Raw genomic sequence first — 23,112 nt, 5'->3', positions numbered from 1 at the left:
CACTTGTTCACTCGATCAAAGCGAGCACTCTGGAGAACGTAGCGAGAGCAAAAATGTTAACCTGTTACTGCAGAGAGGACAACATGCTCAGATGAAACACGGCCCGGCACGGGGTGAAATTCCAGCTGCCTTGAAATGTATAGTCTTTTGAAGAGATAATGATTGTGTGTGTGTGTGTGTGTGTGTGTGTGTGTGTGTGTGTGTGTGTGTGTTGTGTCAGTCAAGCCTTCTCAGGCATTTATTACCCGATTTCCTTCGCCGAGAGGCTCTGTCTCTTCCTCTCGACTTGGCCGGCTTACAGCTCGCAGCAGAGTTATCATCAAGACAAGGTCAAGGGGCCACACGTCATGCTGTATAGAGTGGCCTGTTTACTGAAGTGAAACTCAAGCAAATGGCAGAGATGAAGTACAAACACTTGTGTCTACTCTCACGGGGATAAGTGGTGTCAGATGAAAAACTAGGGTTAAAGTGGCTTATTGGTCCACTGATGTAGTATACATACCATTACTGTGCTTTATCTAATTATCAAATATCAGCTTCACATGTCATTGCTAATAATGTGTAGGTTTCTCTCTACAAAATGACTTCTCATTGCCACACAGAGATACTTTATTACATTACCATATTAAAGGAGAAAAGCTGACCTAATATAATTACATGTGCCTTGAGGCTAATAGGGATGCCATTGGTTTTGCAGGTATTTTGTCATAAACCAAATTACTGGACAAATTTACATTTTGTCCTTATGACACTTGATTTTTTTTAAAAAGCCACAAGATAAGTTAAGCCGTGGGGGGTGACATGAATGTATGTGCCAAATTTCACAAGGCATTTCACGCAAAACCACTTATGTCAATCTGCTGGTAGCGCCAGAGGAAAAATCAGCTCACCAAAGTCATTATGATTCATCCTTTGGGCACCATGAATGTCATCACGTAATATCATAGCAAGCCATCCAGTAGTTAAGATATTTCAGTGTGGACCAAAGTTGTGGACCAACACTGCCATTTCTAGAGCCAAAGAACGGTCAAAACAAGCTTAAATGCTAGAAACTACAATTCCCATAATGCAACCAATATCGTCTTTAATTTGAATCTCCTTGTCTGTTTAATGCCCTCATCTTTCAAGCAGAATATTTAATCTCTAACTCTTGAGTTGACCCTCATTACATCATCAGTGTTATCTACTCAGAATTTAGAAAACAGGTTATCCTAGGCTGAATAGACTCATCTTATTATGTGTAAATCTGGTAGAGTGCCTTCATTTATATAACAAAAAAGATCTTATTAGTGCCAGTAATTATTCTGTACATCTGCAGGCACCCTTAACCACTGAGCAGTATCTATTAGACAGAGAGGTTATTTTTAAAAGGCTGTGATGTGATCCCGGCCGTAGCTCACACCTAACTGCTTAACAATTACACCCATAATTGGAGAAGAGTTATCACCAAGATGCGAGGTCAGGGTGCCACATGTCAACCGGGGGCCTGTTTACTGAAGTGAAACTTGCTGAGGCGAGCGACAGCAGGCAGGGCACGCACACAAGCATCCACCCACCCATCCCGCACCGTCATATGGGACAGCTGGTGACAGGTGTACCACTTGTCATCCCGTAGATCAGTATTCTTCAGATGCCCCAGATGAAGAGCAGGGGTGAAACCGTCGAGTCCCCGCGCGCTTCCAATAATGCGCTCGTACTCGCCTGCTGTCGACCAGCCCCGGCTCAGAGGCAGAGGAATGTGTGGAATTCAACTTAACATGTCAGTGTGAGGCTTAAGACACAAAAGTCACATGAACGTCTCGGGGAGATACCCTGATTTGAAGAGATGGCAGCGGCGATGATTGTGCGGTCCTTTTTTTTTCGTCATCGTAATCACTTCACATCTCATCAAGAGGTTAGAAGTGTCAGCGGCGCGTGTGACGGTCATGCAGAACAACAGGAGCCTCAAGACGAGTTTGAGGCAGAAACCAGTGTCATTTAAATGGAGAACTTGATGTGCTTTAGTTGGTTTCTGGTAAGGAGACAAAGTGTTTGCTATATTTGTCTCCTTAACATGCCAAAGTATTTCTGTGGTCTTGGGCTTTCAGATAAATTTAGATAATTTAGATGAATATAGTACATATTATGGTTAGGATTGAAGCCCCAGCCAACTGCTCGGAGGTGTCAGTGAACAGAGGGCACGTTAGATCACGCCCTCTGAATGGGAACATTCACATTAGCGCCGAAAACAATCAAGCGGATGAATCACGCGGTCGACCGACAGAAAACGAACCGCCATCAAGTTTGATAATCATCATTTGGAAGTCATTTATCAAGCTGAAAAAGGGCCAAACATCTGCCTTTTCAAGCTTCTCTAAGGATTTGTAGAAACAGGATTTGATGTGTTTTGAATTCAGTCATTGAAAACCTTTTAAAATTGATGTTTTTTGACTCATTTGAGACTTATAGTAGACTTAACAATTATTCAGTGAATTGAAAAAATAAGCATCAGTCTAATTGAACTGATAAAACTAATAATTATTCATTTGCAGTGATTCTGCATCTTTTTGTTGTGGATTTTTGGATATAAACAGGCTTTAAATCCATAATTAAATAAACAGTTGGGCAGAGTCAATGCAATATGTTATATAAATATCAACTGCTGTTTTGCTTCAGGCCTTTTCCCATTGATTCATTGATTCATTGATCGTGTGGCTTTGAAGATCATATTAACTTAACCTCAGAAGAATTCATTGCTGCTTGTACTTTTTACAGCTTTATAAAGATAAAAAAATCAAAAACAATAGACGATTCACCATCTGCCTCTGAATCTGGCAGCACTTACGGCGCAGACTTTATTGATTAAAAGCAGGTATTCATGCATATCTTAAACTAGTCTGTTTCTAATAAGGGTCTCGCTCATAAACGCCCTCCTGTATCGTGTTAATGCTTCATGAGGAAAGATGAGCTGCATTAAAGGCAACAGTGGAGACAGGAACTACTTCAGCCTGCATTCCACACTCTGGGCATCTTTACTGTATGTGATGTTCTGTATTAAAGCAACAGAAAAAAAAAAATCTGTTTGGGACTTTTGTGTATATTATCTCTTTAGGTCATTGGACTACAGTGAGCTCTCCGACCCCCTCCTACCTCCCTCCCTCCCCTCCCTCCCACCGTCCCACGCTGTGTTCATCCACATGTGTCAGAGAGGAGGGGAGGGGAAGGAAACTAAAAGCTCAGCGTTTTAAGTGTTTACCGTTTGTACCAAGTGGGCAGATTTTTATCTACGTGGCGCTGTCGGGTCCAGAGTGGGGGGAATAACACATTTGAATGCTCAGCCGAATGGGCAACAATAGCTCTGGTGTGCAAACAACGCGACCCCGGCTCGGCCAGCGGACACAGGACACAGCTGCCAAGCCCGTAGCCTCCAGCTAGGCGCACTCTCAGGCCTCACCTTTGGCACACATGTCGTTCTCATAAATTCATTCACAAAGAACGGACTTCTGAGCGTTTCATCAGCAGCAGCAGCAGCGAGCGGTTGGTTTGACCTCGAGGCGTTTGATGTAGTATTGACCGGTCCAGTCCAAGTGAACCAATCTTGCTTCACAAGATCAGGAAATGAGTTAGGAAAGGTTTTGTAAATCAACAGATCAAAAAATACGGAACGAATGATAGTCAGCTGTACCTGCTGCAGCCAATCATGAAGCCACATCACCCAGTTTCCAAAGCAGCTGTATCAGGTAGAACTGGGTCAGATGGATTTTGTGCTTTTTGGGGATGGCAAGTTCCCCACTCAACCTAGATCAACTATGCATTGTTTAAAAGCACAAAGCCTCAGGATTTTACTTGTAGGTCATTGTAAATACCAGCACCAGTATGACAGCAGTTATCTCTATTGTAATAGAAGGGCATACACAACAGACCAGTAAAAGATCCTTTTCCCCACCATTTGTACCTTTTGTAAATGTGGTTCACTTGGACTTTTTTTAAAGGTAAACTTCAAAGAGCTGCCCTTTAAATGAGACCACGATCATGGCTGTAATTGAAGATTTGAGAACAGTAACCTTTTTTATTTTGGATATGTCATTTCTGGCCTTTTTGCACAAAAAATGGGAAGCTTGTTAAGGGGCTAAGGGACCATACCACAATATGTGAATGTAGAAGTGAAGGTATTCTTCACAGATCCTCTTTGTTTGTGTGAAAGTGATATTTGTCAAAATGATTGAAACCCCCAAATGGATATTGTAGAAACTAGGTCTCACGAACCTCCAAGGTGTCACCAACAAAATGAGGAATACTTCAAAAATGAAAGCTTATCATAGCTGTCCACCTACAGAGTTGACAGTTAACCTCCAAAATTATATAAATCCATGCAGATGGGGTTCCTCAGGGCAGAAACTTGTCTGTACTTTCACTGTAGCTGTTTGATATAAAAAGGCTTTAAGAGCCTCTGACCAAGATCCATATCTACTTTTCAATATCAGCCGCCTTTTCCATCATCCCCGAGGCTGACACATACCTTCAACCTTTTCTCTCTCTTTTTATTTTTTACCTGTAATATCTAGTCCGTGGCTCCCTAATTTATTTTAGTCCAGATTAGCTAAGAATGCATCCCGACCTGTCTTGCTGTTGTAAGAAAGGCGCTGCCGGCACATGCAGGTTGTTACTAGTGATCTGCCCTTGTGCAAGATAACCAACCAGAATTTCAACAGCGAGGCGTTTTTTAAGGTGGTGTTATGGATCATCTACTTTCATACAGTTATTTTTGTAGCAGTTTCCCAAATCTGCTGGTAAATCAGGAACTACATGTTATTGACGTTTTTGTTTGAAAGTAAAATTAATTCAGAATTACATGCTTGGCCTCCTAACTGTCAGCAGCTCCAACTGAAGCTGTCATGATAACATAAAAATCCGTCCTTCCCTGTGTTTGTTTTGTATATCACAGACTGCTGAATCTAATCTGTACCCTCTTCCTGTTTTGCTGTGTTTTGCAGGACCGGAATCGGCCCTTTGATGCTTTTAGCTTGCACTCTTTGGAGAGTTCCTTAATGGATATGATAAGGACTGACCATGACAAAGGTAAACCACACCCTGCCGGTGGCCCACCAATGACTATCGCTGATATTATATGGAGGAATCATTTTGCAGGTTAGGAATATTCATACGTCCATGCTTATTTGGGTTGTTTGTTTTTTTTTGTTTTTTTTGCTTCATGGGCTTAAATCATCTATGGGTACTTTTTATTTTTATTTTGCAATATTTACCAATCAATCCAGTATGGATCATCATGCTCTTATTTTGAAATTTAAATGAATAATTATCTTTATAAGCCTTACCTGCAAAATCTTGCACATTTTTTGTTTGTGTGTGTTTGTATATGTGTGTGTGTGTGTGGTGGACCACATGTGCAACAATGTGCACTAATGTGGTCTTTCTTTTGAATTGTATTTTCCTTTGCCGTGTCTTCTTCTTTCTGCTGATCGCAATCACTGAATGCTGAGACAATGTCACATGACTTGTGCTTTTTTTTTTTGACTAAATATATTGTGACTATGAATGTTGAGTGATTGCGTTTGTTTAATGACAAGTTACTGTTATTCTTCCTCAACGGCAGGATTTACGATCCACATGTGCCAGATCACCCTAAAGCAGAATTCCGAGATCATCCTTTGACTTTTGTGTTTTTTGTGTTTGTGTGGCTTAGACATGTCATCACCGAGTCACAGCCAGAAGATCCAATCAGTGTTTCCAAGAGACCTCGATACACAGATGCAGCTTTTCAAAACAGTGAAATGAAAAACAAATCGCATCACACAGGTTTTATGTGTGGAAAAAAGGATGGCGGACTTGTGAAATCTTTCTTCGTTCTTTTTAAGGCCGTTCGATGTATGTCAGGCCCTTCTAAGCCAATATTTTTGTAGCCGAAATCACGTGTCCATTGTAAAAACTTTGGATCCCAGATGGGGCCCTGTCAGGTTGGGTGAAGGGGTTTTTATGCTCCCCCATCCTCCCATCTTAACAATGGAAAGATTGGTGGGAGGGGTATATAATGAGTAGAGCATGTCGCTTTCTCATGCGTGGAGTCTGTTTTCCCAATCTTGTGCTGAGAGAGCATTGTTACAGCAAAGCGGCCCAACTTCACTGCAAAGGTGTCATAATGTCCTCCGGGGACTTCCCTCATCATTGTTTATCAATGCAAAACAGAGACAGTGGAGATTACAGGGAAAGACCATAATGGTGGTACACGGACACGGCTGTGCATTCCTTCCTCCTCTTTGCTTGTTTACCCCCGTTCGTCATCATGTAGACGGCATGGGGCTGCAGTAAGCTACCATGCCAACCACAGAGCGGCTCCACCCTGCTAACATATGTACTCACTGTCTGAGAAGGACCATATGCTTCAGTCCTCCGTCTGCTTTATGATCGACAACAAAAGGCTTAGTTCCTGATGTCTTCAAATCCAGTCAAGTCTGCGCTCAAATGCTTCAGCAGCCTCGGTTAGCTAAATCGAGTGGTATGTTCCGAAGTCACTTCCTGTTTTGAACGTAAATTTGGGCTCCGTTTCTTCCAGTGTGGTCACGTTGCAAAAGAATAGCTTTAATTGTGAAAGCGACAAAGACGTACATGGAAAATCAGTGTTATATTTTGACAGACTTGACCTTTCTTTTATTAGCATTGGTTGCTAACTTGATGAATCACTTATCTAGGTCAGTATTCCTCAACTGAAGCCCACTATAAAGAGATTAGACGATTAGACAAGAAAACTTTCTTTTTAAATCTCTGGTAACTTCTCCTAAGATGGCTACTGTCTTTGTATGTCTGGCATCCCACTTTTAGGATACAAGCCACCAGATGAGAACCACCACCAGTCAAAGCTAATTAATCCAGTAGGCCCGGCTTTTGCATTCGCAACTGAATGGAACCCACCCACATCCATCCCATCACAGACATTTCTCGCATACTTCTCATTGTGACTGGAATAGTTGTTTTTCGTTCAGCGTTTTATGAGTCCCTGCACATGTGTGAGTGTGTGTTTTATTTAAAGAAAGAGAAGCAGTCGTACTGTGATGCGAATGAGAATCGGCGGGTCTTCTAAAGAGAGTGTGAGGTGACCCACGCCCACGCCACTCTTTCTCTTCGTCAAGACAAGGGAAGAGGGCGAGGTCGTCTCGATTCGACCAGTTTTCCTCAGAAACGCTCATTCGGGAAAAGAGTCAGCTTCAAAGGTTGTGTGTGTGTTTGTGTGTGTGTGTGGTTGTCTGTGAGAGAGACTCTTCATTCTTTCGATCCTCTCAAACTTTGTAAAAGCTCTTCTCTCCCGTGTGAGGGGAACAGGGCCACAGGGACGTCTGAACAAACGGGTCCTTTCTGCAGCCCCCCACACACATACACACACTGGACTGGATGTAGTTCCTGAACTGGGTCAGCTGAGCTAGGTGCCCCCACATAAACAACACACAGACCAGAGATTCTCCCCTTGGCCTGGAAAAACACCACCAATTTGACAACAGCCACCGCCAGCGTCACATGAACTCACACATACACACACACACACACACACACACACACACACACACACACACACACACACACTCACACACACAGGATACACACAAGCAAATTGTTTCTGACATGTAAATCAACTGTGACATTCCAGGCAAAGCGCACCTCACACACACTTCCAGGCTGCCGCTCATCCTTGTCTTTGGCTAAGACGACTCGATAGACATGATACTGTTTCTTCAGCACTCAGCCACTCCCCATGTGCACACAGACAGGCTCCATGTTGTCACTTACCACTCGAGACACTCAAAAACATTAATGAGTCCCCTAAGTCCCCATGGATCTGTGAAACCCACCCCACCCACATGGTCTCTCTCTCTCTGAACACAAACACACACACACAAACACACACACACATACGGTCTCAGCTGGTCTGACTCACATGATCTTACTCAAGCGTCAGTTACGATTTGCATTGTCTCTTTGTGCGTGTGAGTGCAGCTTTTACAAGGTTGAACTCCATTGGCTTAAGTGCAGATTTAAGCAGAGCTGCAACTTGTGATTAAGCCAGACAACATATAGGCCATATATAAGTTCAGGCATATACCCGTGTGCACAGTCTGTCTTATCTGTCCTTTTGTCCCAACCCTGATTCTAATTTATTGATCTGTTTGTTTGAACATTGTTTTATAAGTCTAAGCAGGGATGGGCTGTAAATTTTCTTCAGCGAGACGCCCTAAGTGCCTTACTTATTTGTATGTTTATCTGTATGGTCCCTGTTGAATAAATACATATATATATATACATGATTACTTTTTCCAATTAGTCATTTAAAGGAATGTTTGAATGATTTGGAAACAGGGAAACAGCTAGCTTGGCTCTCTCCAAACGTAACAATCTGGCAAACAAATGGCTCACTAATCAAAAATGTTCCATTGTATTCCATCCATACAAAAACCGACCTGTAAAAACGCCAACTTGCCTCTTTACATGGTTAAGGGGCTTATGTGATGGACTTTTCTTTGCTGGGACCAGTTGCCAGGCAACCAGCAGAGCCAAATTACTGGCCCCATCGAGCTATTTCTTTAGCATTGTCGTTGACTATTTGCCGAGATGATTTGTTAGGTGTTTTAATTGATTTTTACCGTCTGTTTTACCGTCTGTCACCTGTCATGTGTTGGTCACGGTCTGTATAAAGTATAGTGTTGTGGTAAAAGATAGTAGTTGCCAGTAGCTATAATTGTAGTTGAGATAAAGCAAACACGGGTGCTGTTTGACTTTGTGTGCTTGTTGACAAGAACATCGGTCAATGGATAAGAGCTGACACACAGGCTTGTATCAGTAGCAAAACAAGAGTTGCAAGCACAGTCCAGGTCAGATGAGATACAGTATGATTAGGCAAAGTGCGTCAATTATAGGAAAAGGTGGGTGCTTTTCTTAAAACAACAAACATAGAGCTCAGCTGTTGGTCTTCAGTAAGATTTAAGATAAGAGTAAAAGTTAAGTTTTTGGTTAAATATTCAGCTTTGACAAAGAAAAGAAGCTATCTTCCTGTCCTAAGCTGCCCCTTAACATATCACATTTGTTAGGAAGAGGAAGTCGATGGGGGCTCTTGTCTTTGTACAGGATCAGAGAGGGGTCACACCGACTTAACCTGAGGTGAAAGGTCAATATTTTGACCACATGGTTGGAAAAGGCTTTTACTGACAAGCTGGACTTGACCTCTTAACTTTATCAACTCACATAGCTGACATCTCCTGGAATGATCTCACTCACAGAGGGATGCCCCCCTGTACTTTAAACATCCTGTAATGACTGTTCAGAGATAAGATTATGTGTTTGTTGGATGTGTTAAAGGTTAAATCGCACCTTGCCTCCAATAAACTACGCTGTCAGAGTGCTATGTTTTGTTATGGTGGAAAATTCATGACTCCTGAAAGCATGACTGAGCTAATCCAGTCCAGGCAACACAACAAGTCTGGGCTTGTTTTGTCTATTAAAATCATGGTCTGTCCAGATCTCACAAACCATGAAATACTATTCAATGCATGACTATCACTGCCAAGTGGTGCATCAGGCTTTACTGGATTCTTGAAATCCTCTATTATTGTGGGATATAAAGGCATTAAATCGTTTTATGATTATTACTTTTACGAAACATTGAATGACTGGTTGAAGCAACTTTGGCCTATTTTGGGGTATTACTTTAGAAATGTGCTTCTTGTGTGCCCATTTGTGTTTTATATAGTTCTCTATTGTTTTACGATATTGTTTGTTATGGCTTGATAGTTGAAGGAACTTTGCCCTTTCTTTTCTTAAATATCTTGTCGAGGGTTAGTGGGTTCAGCCTGAGCTGGTATGAAGGAGAAGAAGTAGGCCAACACACCAAATAATTATCTCAGCAAGTTTCCTTTCTCAATTTTTCCAGTTATCTGTCAGGTGTGTGAAAATCACATGCCCCTCAGCGGGTACCGTCATCTTTTTGTACCCCCTTTTCTGCTAGTGTTGTGTTGATAATTGAAAGTTACTTTGCAGATAGTCAGCAGGAGTGCAGCTTTGGGGCACCCTGCTGTAGAGGTGTTTTTTTTTTCACCAGGGCTAACATTTCCACACCTTGCTGTTGGCACACCCACTCTGCTTTCATAACTTCTGCTGGCGCTTTCACCTAGAGCTGTTATTGGGGGCTTCACTGTGTGCTATAATGCGGTACAGAGGGAACAAAACATGGTTGAAGTAGTTGAGAAGAGCTCCAGGTGGGACACAGCTGGCGGTGATCCGTCGCACGGAACTTGAAGCACAGTATTTATGTTGATATAGTCAGTCCCAATCCTCTTTTTTCCCCCCTCCATGCACCTTAGGCACATGCTGCGTCAAACACAATGATATACTGTTTCTGTGATGATGGACAGGGTTGTTGATCATCCAGTGACTCAGCAATTACTTCAAAAGAGGATGACATTTGTGGTTGTCAAAACTCATTTCTCTGCCCAAACTGTAATTACCTGTGCTCTCGTGTGTTCTTAAAAATTGAGGATGATGGCACTGTGAGTATTTGTGTCCTCTAGCCTACAAAGCGTATTAGAAATCATTGTTACCAACCATTGAACTATAGAACCTGCCACTTCACTCGAAGTCTGTAGAATATCTAATTCAGCGGACCAAATTCTCAGTTATTGACAGATGTAGACAAGAGACCTAAATTTGTTGCTTTTAACCTCATTTGTCCTCTGGTGTCTTGCAGTCTTTAATCTGACTGCTTTTCTTAAATCTCTTCGAGAGCTCAGTACCCCCTTCACACTGAGAACTTCGGAGCACCCCCATTGGGGCACCAGATCCCAAATTGATGGCTAGTGGCTATGTCCAGCTAATCCATCCCTTACTCTTTATCCCATTTCTACCAAAGCGGTCACGGCGAGGTCACTGTCCAGTCTGCAGATTGTCAGAAGGGGAGGTGCTGTTGGATCTGTTCCTAAGGAAGTGGATGGCTTCTCTCCAGAGTGGCCGAGCTGCTGCTCAGACATCACGGGGAGGTTGAGAATAGCTCAGGCTCTCGGTGAGGAAATGTCACCAGAACAGCAGCAACTCAGGGGCCCCTCAGGCTCTGCCACTCAACTCCTGGGGGAAGCAGATGGCACATGCCCAGAGCTATTTTAAGGGCTTCAGGAGGGCAACTGTCCCCCTCTGTCACCCAAAATGATTAATGTAGACAGAAAGGCAATTGCAGACTACAGTGTTTGTTGTGACTTTTGCCCTCCTATCAGCAAAGTCACATCTTTGAGGATGTGTTCAATACAGCGTCCTAGTCTCTTGGGTGGAATGTAGTACTTTACTGATTCTTTCCTCTTTTGCTCAACCAAACTCAGTGGTACTGGGTCAAAGTGCACGGACTGTTATGAAGAACCAGCTCTCTTGCTGAAACGGATGCTCTCTCAAGGACACTTTAGCCAGTCAGACATTTGAGTTTAAACCCTGTAATTTGGTTGGAGGACTAACAAATAGACCACCCACACATTTACCAATACACAGGATTTCATGCAGTTATCCCTTGGGACTGTTGAACTTGGATGAAAGCCTGGCTTGACCATCAGATGCAAGAATGTCGAGATCGAAAAAGCATCGTTCAATTGGAGAATTTTCAGGAGGGTTGAAAACGCCTTACAACACTGGAGGTTCCTGCAGTGTGTCAAGTCTTTGCCAACAAAATGTTCATTTTCCACATGATAATTGGTAACAGCAAAGATAATTGTTATGCTAGGACACATAACCATGCATTTGTTACACATATCCACTTGTTAATACAAACATGTTTGTGGATGTATGGGCTTGTCATACTCCATTTGCCCCCAAGCTCTAGTGTTGCCTGGATTTTGACTGGTTGCCCCCATGTCCTCCCCCTAACCTGCCTCTCTGGTTTTCAACCAGGTCTAACTGCTAGTTCCACCCTTGTTTGCGAGCCAGGAAGAGGCCCCCTCTCTGTCCCACTATCTGCCTTCTGTGGCCAAATTTTGAAACTTCTGACATGTCATCTTGTTTGCACCACACAAACTTGCAACATGCAGCTGGTCTGTCTCTCAAAGTCCATGTTACATATGGGGAAACCTACACTAGCGGTTAAAGCAAGGTATCCGTTGCAGTTAACCCCTGTAACCCTTTATCCCCACAGCTGCCCCAGTGATAATGTTGAAGTGACGGCCTCTACACAAGAGGATGGGCAGGCTTACAAAGGCAGCACCTCATTAAATCCAAAGGTTACTTTCCAAATATCGATGTGCAATGTATCCCAGTGTAAATGTTGCTTCACCTCCTGTCTTTCTCTAATGACTCTGGGTAGGCTGCTAAAAAGCCGGTGTAGGCGGATTTTGACAGAGGGCCCTAATTTTAAGTGGTTAGGGATAAAGGGTGTGCCTCTGTGGGTGCCTCTGTAAATGATGTCGACAGTGAGGCGGCAGTATTTTGTCCAGGTATGCTATTTTTGCCTCGGCTTATTTGTGTTTTTGTTGTTATCGGATGTACCGGTCGGATGACTGAGATGGAGATAACCAGGAAGACTTCCATTTAGGCGTCCCACATCACCCCTCTCCCCATGATGAAAGCACTGACAGATGGGCCCTTGTAACATGCAGACATTGTCACCATAGCAGAATGCACGCTCTGTTGAATTCCTAGCCTTATAGTTGCCTTTGTTAGCGTCTGTGTGTGTGTGTGTGTGTGTGTGCGCGCATATGAGATATGTGCCAACAAAGGAATGCGTGTTTCTACCTCGTTTTTCACATCTGTTTTCTGCTGTCGTCTTTTCTACCATTGTATCACGTTGGGCAAATGTGTTGTTTATTCATTTCATGTTAAACATTTCATCACGGCTGACATTTCCCCACTGCCGTAGAGTGGGGAAATGTGGGAGATTAAAATGAATGTCTGTCAAAAGGGTGGCTTTTATCAGATATGTCCATGTTTTCCCTCCTTTGTAAAATCTTTTCTTTTTTTCCCCCCTTCACAGGACGTATGGGCATCAACTTTCATCATCCTGGAGCAGACCACATAATGCCATTGAATAGTAAGTCATATTTCATTGTAGTTCCCATCATCTTCTTGGATTTAATCAGAATTGTTTGATTTGTTTTTTTCCAGATAAAAGTTTTTTCTGCTGCTTTTTGTCTTGTGTTTTTTGGAAGAAAAAAAAAGAAAGAATGAAAAGTATTTCGTGGCTTCTTCCCATGAAACACATATGCTTTAGCTACAGGGGCCCATGCCAGTTTTCACTGGGCACACCTGCCTACCCTTTGCTAAGGCCTGGATTCCCTGACACCATAAACCTAGGGCAGACCTCTTTGCACAGTTGAACTGTGAATAGCACTCCCAAAAATACCCCAACATGTAAGACTAGATTCCCCTCAGTGTCCCACCAACTGGCAGATGATCAACAGTGAACGGAGAGAGATATTGGGTCTTATGCTGCTGCATGGATGCCACAAAGTTTTCTAAGCGGGCCCTACCCTTCCAAATGGTCTGTTATTTGTTCTAAATGGGGTCAGGGACATGATTTCTTTGGGTTAAGGCATTCTGTTTCCCTTCTTGGGTACTTCTTTTTGTCCAAACCTATGAAAAGTATTGGACTGACTTGTGATCAAACGAAATCTGTGAAGTGCTATGTTGTGTGCCCGTGTTCAGTAGGCCTACAGGGTATAGAAATGAGGAAAAGCAGGATGTCTAACATAGAAAAACTTTCTTGGTGAGGCAGTTTCTTCTGTCACATCTTGACAACAATAGTGCCCCTTCCTCATTTTGTTCTTTTCATCCTTCATATCCTCGGAGAACGTGTCTCGGATTGATGTTAAACTGTTGTGTCATGGGATTACGCTCAGGCAAGCACAGATCTGTCCAGATCTTCCAAGTCTGTCAGAACTGACTCTCTCGGCTGTAGCCTGTGATGTGTGCAGACAGGGAAGCTTTGGTTTCGACTCAGAAGTGTTTTACTCGGTGTTTCTCCTTCATTTCGTCCCATTAGCTTTGAGGCTTCACACTGTGAGAACCTGAAGGCTCTACGGATGGTGTTAGCAGTTGAAGTGAGGAAGAAAGGGGGGAGAGTGGTAAGCGTAGGTCAACTATCTAGATTTATTGGTGTTGTTCACTTGACAGCTTAGTAGAAGTGTCTGAGGCTTTCTCTTTGCTGTGACTTTGAAGCTAAGCAGAGCAGGAAATATCAAACTCCTCGTGCCCAGAGGAATCACCCAGCTTCCTTTTAAACACTTTCTTTCTCCCGGACTCCACACAGTTAGAAGTTAGTACTTATGTTTAACCCCTCACTTTTCTCTTTCCTCCTCTCCCTTGTGGGTTTTATTCTTCCTTAGTAAGGCATCTGACAGTTTCCCAGCGCAACGTTTTCTTCATTTTGCCCTGGTTGCTAGGTGACTTTGTTTCTGCCAAGGCTAGACGGTGAGAGGGCAAAGCTGCTGAGAGACTGCCCAGGTTTTTTGGATTGGAGAAGCAGATCTTTTTAATGAAAACATAGCAAAGGAGAAGAGGCTCAGAGACAATATATTCACAGAGAGAAGCCGGAGGGGCAAGTCACACAATGGGACCCTCACAATGCGAAGGCCCATATTGGTTTTTGAAGCGACGAGTCTGCTTTGTGACCGATGAGTTTTAGAGGAGGCAGAGGATCTGTTTTAGTCCCGTGTTACCCCCTCCTGCTGTTTACTGAAATTTGCAAAGTCTTAAGCCACATTTTGCTTCTGCTTTGATTTGCATTTGCAGCCCAGCGAGATTCAAATTGAGCTTGTTTGTTGGAACATGACAGAGTCTAGGGAAACACTGGAATTCAACACACAAAACATGAGCATGAGTTCATTATTAACCTCAGAAACAATAACAACAAAAAAAATCTTAATTCAGTGGATACTTTATAGCTTTTCATTAAGCTTTCAACCATATATCAGTCTTCCTAAGCTGGTGGAGATAGCATGACCTTAGCGTTGAACTTTGGTAATACAATTGGTCGTATATAATGGGAAGATGGTTGAAAGCTCTGGAACTGCTACTAAGTGAACCGTGACTAGCTGGAAATAATGCTATGGAATAGCAATGCGAATAATGAAGCACTTAACTACTTTTTCTTTCAACCAAATTTCCTGGTCTTCCTCAGCAGACGGACTTTGCTCAGTTGTAATGGAGATGGCTCAGGTGTCATCATGTAACCCGAGTGTGAGCATTTTATCAAGTATTAACAGGTGGTTGTATATTGGAGGACGACTGTGAGACGTGGTTGATAGTTCTGGAAAAAGCTACGAAGTAGACCTCGACAATCGTCCAACTAGCTTTTTCGAGAGCTTTCTTCTAGGCAGATGAAAAAATGGCTAAGTTGACAAAATGTCACCTACAATAAGTATTGAACACTGGTCATGTGAGAACAGTTGCTCATTCACTATATGAGGGAGAAGACACTTTATTTGGCTAACTCAAACTACTGAAACATCATATTCAAGGACTGCTTTTACATATATCCTGAATTATGAAGGGTATCTCTTAATGGCCAGATGAACAGTAGGAATGATTAAAGCAAGCAAAACCTGTTTCGATGTACATATGGGCACCTGATTGTTGTTTTAAGGCACACTAGCTCTAGCTCTTTCAATCAAATTTCCTGGTCTTCTATAGTTGGTTGTGAATGGGAGAAGACTGTGTAGTAGTTGAAAGCTCTGGAAAAAGCTAGTGAGTGGATCTTGAGTTCAGATTTTTGTTAAAATAAGCTACATTGTTTCCTGTTAATCAAAAAATGAAATCCTGAGTCTTTGCAGTGAAATGAGCCCTACACATGTGAAAAAGATAAGGTGGCACATGATGAACAGCTGATTAGATAGAAGTGAGATTTAGATCAGTTCAGCCATGACACCATAGCTACCCCTCCACCCTCCCCCCACCCTTCCTCCTCTCTGCACATTACCCTTCCCTCTCCGAGCCCCGAGGCTGTCAGCCACCTCCAAACCCTCTCCTTATCCTGTGGGAAGTTTCCACTTGCACCTGGCCTGCCATGCCTGACCTGAGAGCAACTTTCAATATTTCACCAAGGCCATGATAATGACTAACCCGCTGTACCTTTAGTCCTGCGTGAGCTCTGCTTTATGGCCTCATTTGTGAATATTCTCAGAAGATTAGCACGAACGCGAGCCATTGCGGGTTCATTAAACTGAGATTACAATCTCCGGCGATGGCGTGTCGCATTATGCTGCTGAATATCTCGGCCATTTCCGTGAGTAAACCTCACCTATCCCCCTTTCCCCCCCTCCTCCGTGCAGCATCTGCATGAGTCCGTTGCCAAGGCAGGTGCAGCACGTTTACTGTGGGCCGGTGCCAGGCTGTAATAATCATCCTCCTCCTGTTGCCGAAGCTTAGGTGTGGCCATCTGTGGTTTCACTGTTGCCTTAGAGATGTTCCTGGTTTGGTTTTATTTCCACAAAACCCATGTCTCTGTATCTCTTTCCTACCCTTGTTCCTGCCCCAACCCACCCTCTGTCTCTCCCTCTGTCTCCCTCTCTCCTTCCCCCACTGTGCTGACAAGCAGCCCGGAGCTATGGCCGCAGAAGAGGTAACGTGTGGCATTTTCTCTGGGGGTTCTGCTTGCCATGCCGGCCATGTCTCTCAGAGGCTGAGGGGGGTCTTAGTGTGGTGTCACTCTCTGCTTTTCATCTGTGCTGTGATTGGAATGAAATCATATTAATTTCGACACATTATTTTCCCACATTGTTCATTTAATCAGGACGGGGCAAGGATCCACCAAATCTGTCAATATGAACTTTTGTTTTGCTTGATGGTGAAAGGGAAAAAAATCTGTTTGCCAATTTAATTTTCTCTCTATTCTGAGTCAGTGTTCTACCTGTAATGTTTATAATATGCACAATAATGCAAATTATGGATGTTGCTGTGTTGCCTATGCATCCCATTTTAAGAGAAAAAACCCAAATCCACCTGATGCGATATATTTCCCGAATTTAACAACATGGATGCACTTGTTTGCTCCAGAGATAGCGTGATGTTGCCACAAAATCACACTCAACCTTTTCAGATGTTTTGGCATGTTTGGTTGGAGTGCTTCCCAAAAAATGAATCTCGAGGGTTCCACTGACTCAGAAGTGAATCATCATCTGAATGGCAAAGATGGGTGCTTCGAATATGAATCATCTCTGTTTTGATGTGCTTTTTAAAAAACTAATCCTGTCTTTCTTCAGCAAGGAGGAACACCGCTGTGTGACATTAGTAAGGTCACTCAGTTCTAATGTTTTAGCGACAGCGGGGGTGAAGTTGATTAAGTGGAGTTAATAATGAACAGAATGAAAACACACCGCAGTGTTCATGGGGGGGCTTTCATGAACACACATAGGAAGAAACGCAACAACATAATACAACATAATAGATACACTGAAATATTGTTAAGACTAGTGGAGGCCTCCCAATGGGAGCTAGTTTCGACTTCCATGGAAAAGGTGTGTCTGCTAGGAAAGAATGATCATGATTATGCATATTACTGGATGATCAACAGTCATTCTCATTATGCGCTGCAGCTCAGCATGTAATGAAAATAAGGACAGCCAGTCACCAGCCATTTACACAATATTATGATATCATCCTTATAAGGTTAGAAACAGTACATATCCGAAAGTATGTGGACACCTAATTATTACACTTGTATGTGATTGTTTAACTCATTCTAAGAATCATGGGAATTAATATATTTAACCTGGGAATCATTGTATGTGCGTAGGTGTTCACATACTTTTGTACTTTTTGTAAATCATGTTGTATATTTGATTTTTTTCCTTATCTTTTGCATTCATAATCTATTAAATGATATTGGAAGATTTTCATTTATAATCCAGCCCTCGTGGTAGCAGGCTTTACATAACATCCTTCCAAAATAAAAGAATTGGACTGCATGTGTTAAGAGGTTGAAGAAAGGCCCAGATATCCAAACTGCTCCTGCGGCTATAATGGGTTCCAGATGTGATTAATTCAGTCTGTCTCTCGTACCCTCCCTCCCTCCCCTTTTTTTTTTTTTTTTTTTACTTCACACTCTTTTACCTCTCTGTCCTCCCCTGTTTACCCTGTCTGTCTTCCTGGTATTCCTCTCTTTTCCTCTCTGCCCAGGTCGTTCCTGTCTTTTTCCCTTTGAAGATGGTTTCCTCGACGATGGCCACGGTGACCCCTCCTTGACCCCCGGCCTGAACTCCCCAACCCGCTGTCAGAATGGAGAGAGGATGGAGCGCTACTCCAGGAAGGTCTTTGTCGGAGGCCTTCCCCCTGATATAGATGAAGGTAAATAAAAAAACGTTTTTACGTTTATTCAGAGAAGGGTTTTCACTCACCATCTGTCTCTTTTTCCGCCACGCCCTGCTTTTACTGATACATATTGTACAATACATGTACAGCCGCTTCTCTTTGGCTGCTTGCCACTAACAGTTACACTAAACTATTTGAGCATTGCTTAAAGGCACCTTAACATATACTTATTTTACACTCATTTTAGACACTGTAAACTTCTATTGCTAAAATAAATCACTAGGCTTGAGGTACAGTTTGATACTTTTTCAGTGACAATTCTTACTCAAAAACATTTTTTCCCCTACTATATAATTATAAAGCAGGGGAAGGGGTCATGCTAGTAGCATCTTTATGTCAATGAGCCACCATTTCAGGCCCTCCCAACAAATCCTGAACACATAAACTGGAGAAAACACACTAACTCTACAATTCATTACTACATAGTTAACAGTCTTTTCACATTTTCAGCTATTATGTAGACATGTAACATGTTTAATGTGTTAAACAGGAAATCGCTGATTTTCCTTTACAGGGAATTTAAAATAAGCATATTCCAAGTCTTGAGTGTAATGTCTGGGACTACCAGTCATGTCATGGACCTGCAATTGTTTCCACAAACTCAGGAGTTTGCCAAGGAGATTAACTTTAATATGGAATATTTACTTTCATGTGTCTACAGAGTTGAACAAGCATATGTCAAGTTGATGGACAATACGTGCCCTTAGCTGTTTGAAAAATTAATGAGTTTCCACCACACGAGTCAGCCCAGCGGAGACTGGATGTGCCCGGCCCCTGTTCCTGTTTAATGCGGTGGCTACCTCTGCAGCAGCAATACGGCAAAAAATAGAAAGTGTGCCTCTCTCAGCACTAAGTGTGGCTCTGTGTGGTGTCCTTCAAATGCACCCGTCAACAACCATGAATGTTATCACTTCATAAACATGACATTAAGTCTTCTTTCTTCTCCTCTTTTCTTCATTTTCATAGATGAAATCACCAACAGTTTCCGTCGCTATGGACACCTGGTGGTAGACTGGCCCCACAAAGCTGAGAGCAAATCCTACTTCCCACCTAAAGGTAACAGCTGTTTCTCGGTGCATAATCTAGTGTTTTCCCATCAGACATCAAAATCTACACCAATAAATATCACCTCAGGTGTTTCTCGCTGTCTTAAGTTTTGTAATGGATCATATTACTGAGAATTCGTGGCTCAAGCTGGGCGAGAATGGAGGTGTCTGTTTATCTGAGCAACCTCCTGTAGTCTCTCACTCTAAGAAACACACTGTATATAATGACTCCATCACAGGGCACCGAGTTCTGACCGAAGAACTGTTTGCTTGAATGAGTACCCGAGGAGTGTGAAAGTTTTCCTCTTTTGCTGTGCATCCTCTCAGATGTCACTTTGGGGCAGGTGATCAGAGTAGCACCACCCTCCTCCCGGCCTCTACATCACTCCCTCTGGCCAGGGAGCTGCTGTGTGTCATATTAGGGAAGCTATTAAAGACACTGGAAATAACTGACATTCCATAGGCAGATGGTAATATGCTGCATCTGGAGGACCTGCGGAAATATCCGCCAGTTTCTCCCCCACTCTCATTTTTCAACATCCCCCCCCTTTTTTTTTTTTAGCTTGGGAGGATTATTTTGAATAGGCTTGGCTCTACTAATGTCCAAAGCCAGCAGGAAAAATGCAGCATCCTTTTAGGGGAATGAATGAGCTTACGGCGGCTGGAGGATGCCGCCATGTAAGGGGAGGAGACATGTGGGACTAGTGTTCTGTCACTCTAATTTAAAAACCCCACTCCATTCTCTTAAAAAAGCTCCAAGGGAAACTGCTAAAATATCCTGTTTATATCACACTCTCCATATTAACTGGCAAGGGAGCTTGGGACAGATGCCTGGTGACAGAGTTCTTAGCACTAATAGCTTCAGGGTTGAGAGCAAATGCACATCTGCATGTGTGTGTAAGTGTGTCCTGCTGTCGCGTGGACTGTGTAAGGGCTGATTTATAAATGTGGGATACGCATCAGGAGGTCATCGGCCTCTCCTCGTCCTTCCAAGCTTGACAGAATGGAAGATAGTTGTCACTTTCCGTCCTGCTTCGCATTAAACTGCTGGCGGTGTGTGTCTGTACAGTTATGAAAGTGTTTTGGTTGAGGGATGACTCATATTGAAGCTCAGCCTGATTTCTAAGGGCAGGGGAAGACTTATTTGGGGCTGGGAGAAGACTGGCAACTACCAGAGGAAGTACGAACAGGCACCAGCGCTCTTTGCTCATACTTTTTCACCACTCAAATTTTCAACAGTTTTTCCCATTTTATAACAATACCTTAAAGTACATTACCATACTCTCCATACTTTTTTGTCTGTTACAATGGAGAAATAAGTTGTTGTGTTGCTGTGTTTTGCAGTTGCTGTGGTCTTAAAACTGCTTACATATTACCACAGTTTGTTGCAGATCTGACCTTTCATAAACCAACCAATTCCACATCACCACAGTTTAAAGATTAACTTCACAGAAGAGCCAGCAGGAATGTTACTTTCACTTTGAGCCATGTTTGCCGCTGCTGTATAAAGTCAGGGCGTAAATACGTGCACATTTGGCCTTATCATGAATGTCCTGTAAAGCTATTAAAGCTGCATTATTCAGTATGGTCTCAATTAACAATGGACCAAGACAAAGAGGTCACTCATAGTGATAAACCCACAGAGAATTAAACGCCAATTTTGGTGTTCCCCACAACTCAACAGAGCTTTTCAGCATCTTCCAGCTCTTTGTTTTGGTTTTATAGCCCGCAGCTTTACAGTTTTGGTCACTGCTCCATTCGACCCTGTTTCTAGTTACAGCAGGCAGCTATTTTCAGCTACAAGACTAGGTCAAAACTTAGTATATGGTTGGACCACATATGAAACACTTGAGGGGGTTTTAATTTGTATGTCACCTGTTTACCATCATGGACATTGCAGCATTTTCAGTTTATTTATTTGTATAGCACTTAGTCATACAGTAATTCTAACTCAAGGTGCTGTATACATAAGAAAGTCATTAAAATACTTAGAAGACATTGCAGCAGATTTTGGGTGTAGAATATGTGCTTCTGTTGTAAGAAGGGTTGGATTCAGATGTAGTTTTAACATGTTTTATATATTACTTCACTTACCCACAACCCTGGAAAATAGATTTCATGCAGTAATTATCAAGTTAATCATTTATACTAAGTTTTAATAAGTGTATGTGTTTCACTTGTGTAAAGTTTGCATTTGTAAATGTCTTTTTATATTGCTTTTATTTTATTTTTAACACAATATTTTAAAGAAGCCAGGTGTTAAACAGGTGTTATTTGGATAAACTGACCACACATTGAGAATGTAAATGGTTACTTTCTCACCTGGAAAAAATGTTAAAGCTTAATAAAGTTACCCTACCATTGGTAGCACCAAATCCATTCTGGGATATTATACTTTGGCAGACTTTGGTTGACTAATGGTGTAACTTCATCACGCAGTCAGTTATTCAATCACAGTTATAATGCGGTTGGTTCTGTTTGCTAACAAACAAGAGAAAAATGTCTAAAAGCTGCAGTGTGGTGGGATGCAGTACCAACAGGGAAAAGAACCCAGAAATAAGTTTTTATAAGCAGCAAAACCGAAAAACTGAGCCTCAAAGAAGACACAAGTGGATAACGTTACAGGGCTCAGAAACCTCTGTAAACATGGCACATATACATAGACATATTGTTAGTCACAGAGAACACACAAAGTAAAAACAGAACAAATGTTTAAGTGAAATATAGTATGCTGTGTTTGTAACAAACATTTAAATCACAGAATAGCTCATCCACATTCAGCTGAAATGCTAACCGTATAAAGAGTCTGACTTGGAAATGATTGCATGTTTGTGCCTGTAATTTCCCCCCCCTTCTATCTTTACAAACTGTAGTCACCATATCAGCTGTGAGATGTGTCATGCAGCCTGTTATGTGGTTGAGTTTGCTATACAGTGGTGCTATTTTTACTGCAGACGTGATGTCAGCCTTTGTACTCATGTATTGCACGTTAGCATATACAATGTAACAGGTTTCAGTATATGCTATAAACTACATTTTCCTCTTAGGTAGACATAAGGCACTAATATAATCCTTTGACATGCTGAAATCTTACATTTTTAGCTAGCTACAGGCTTTACGTTAGCGCTCTTTTTTTGCTAACGTGACTACTTCATGAGGTGAAAATATCTACCTGTTCTGCCAACAAAATATTGAATGCTGCTTTAAATTAAACCTGTAATATAATTTACAATTAATACAGTTAATACTTAAAAAAAAAAAAAAGTGTGTTCTTACTTTTAAAAAAGAAAAAAAAAGTGTTGAGTTTGCTGCGGTTGCCTGTCGCACCAATGAGCTCTGGTTGCCATGGTGCTGTCGTTCACGTCCTCCCATCTCACACAGCGCTGGCGTCACCAATGTTGGAAATAAGCTGGAAATGTTAGGGAGCTATTTCTGTCCGTGATTGGGGATAGAAGGGCGGGGGAGGAGGCGATGCTGTCAGCCCGAACGCTGGGAGCTATAAACTGCTACAAATGCTAACGCTCACATCACGCCGCAATAACAGTGTGTCACACTTGTTTGAAGGCATCAAAAGGTTACAAATAAAGTTTTGCTGTACACTGCAGCCAGTCATTATCAGCTTTTTTACAATGTCGTGAGGAGAAATTATACATTCTAAACAGAAGTCCATATTTACTGTCTTGCCTGTGTGATATACGAGTGCAGCAAGGCCTAAATAATGGCAGCAGCAGTCACAGTATTACACTCCGCCGCC

At 42.4% G+C, this 23,112-nt stretch overlaps 1 protein-coding gene across 4 annotated transcripts in view; it reads left to right on the top strand.

Moving 5' to 3' along the window:
- The window catches only part of cpeb3 (cytoplasmic polyadenylation element binding protein 3), a 40,919-nt gene that overhangs the window by 4,828 nt on the left and 12,979 nt on the right, over positions 1-23,112 (top strand). For 3 of the 4 annotated variants that reach the window (XM_062430672.1, XM_062430671.1, XM_062430670.1), the window contains 5 exons: positions 4,974-5,127; positions 12,980-13,036; positions 16,541-16,564; positions 18,121-18,288; positions 19,279-19,368. In XM_062430672.1, coding sequence (XP_062286656.1) covers positions 4,974-5,127; positions 12,980-13,036; positions 16,541-16,564; positions 18,121-18,288; positions 19,279-19,368 — 493 coding nt within the window. The remainder of the gene's footprint in view (positions 1-4,973; positions 5,128-12,979; positions 13,037-16,540; positions 16,565-18,120; positions 18,289-19,278; positions 19,369-23,112) is intronic. The other variant, XM_062430673.1, reaches the window with a different exon arrangement.

This window comes from Scomber scombrus, chromosome 12 (genome assembly GCF_963691925.1).
Source record: "Scomber scombrus chromosome 12, fScoSco1.1, whole genome shotgun sequence".
Taxonomy (NCBI): domain Eukaryota; kingdom Metazoa; phylum Chordata; class Actinopteri; order Scombriformes; family Scombridae; genus Scomber; species Scomber scombrus.
The sequence above is the reverse complement of the archived record's forward strand: the minus strand, read 5'-3'. Positions and strand labels throughout refer to the sequence as shown.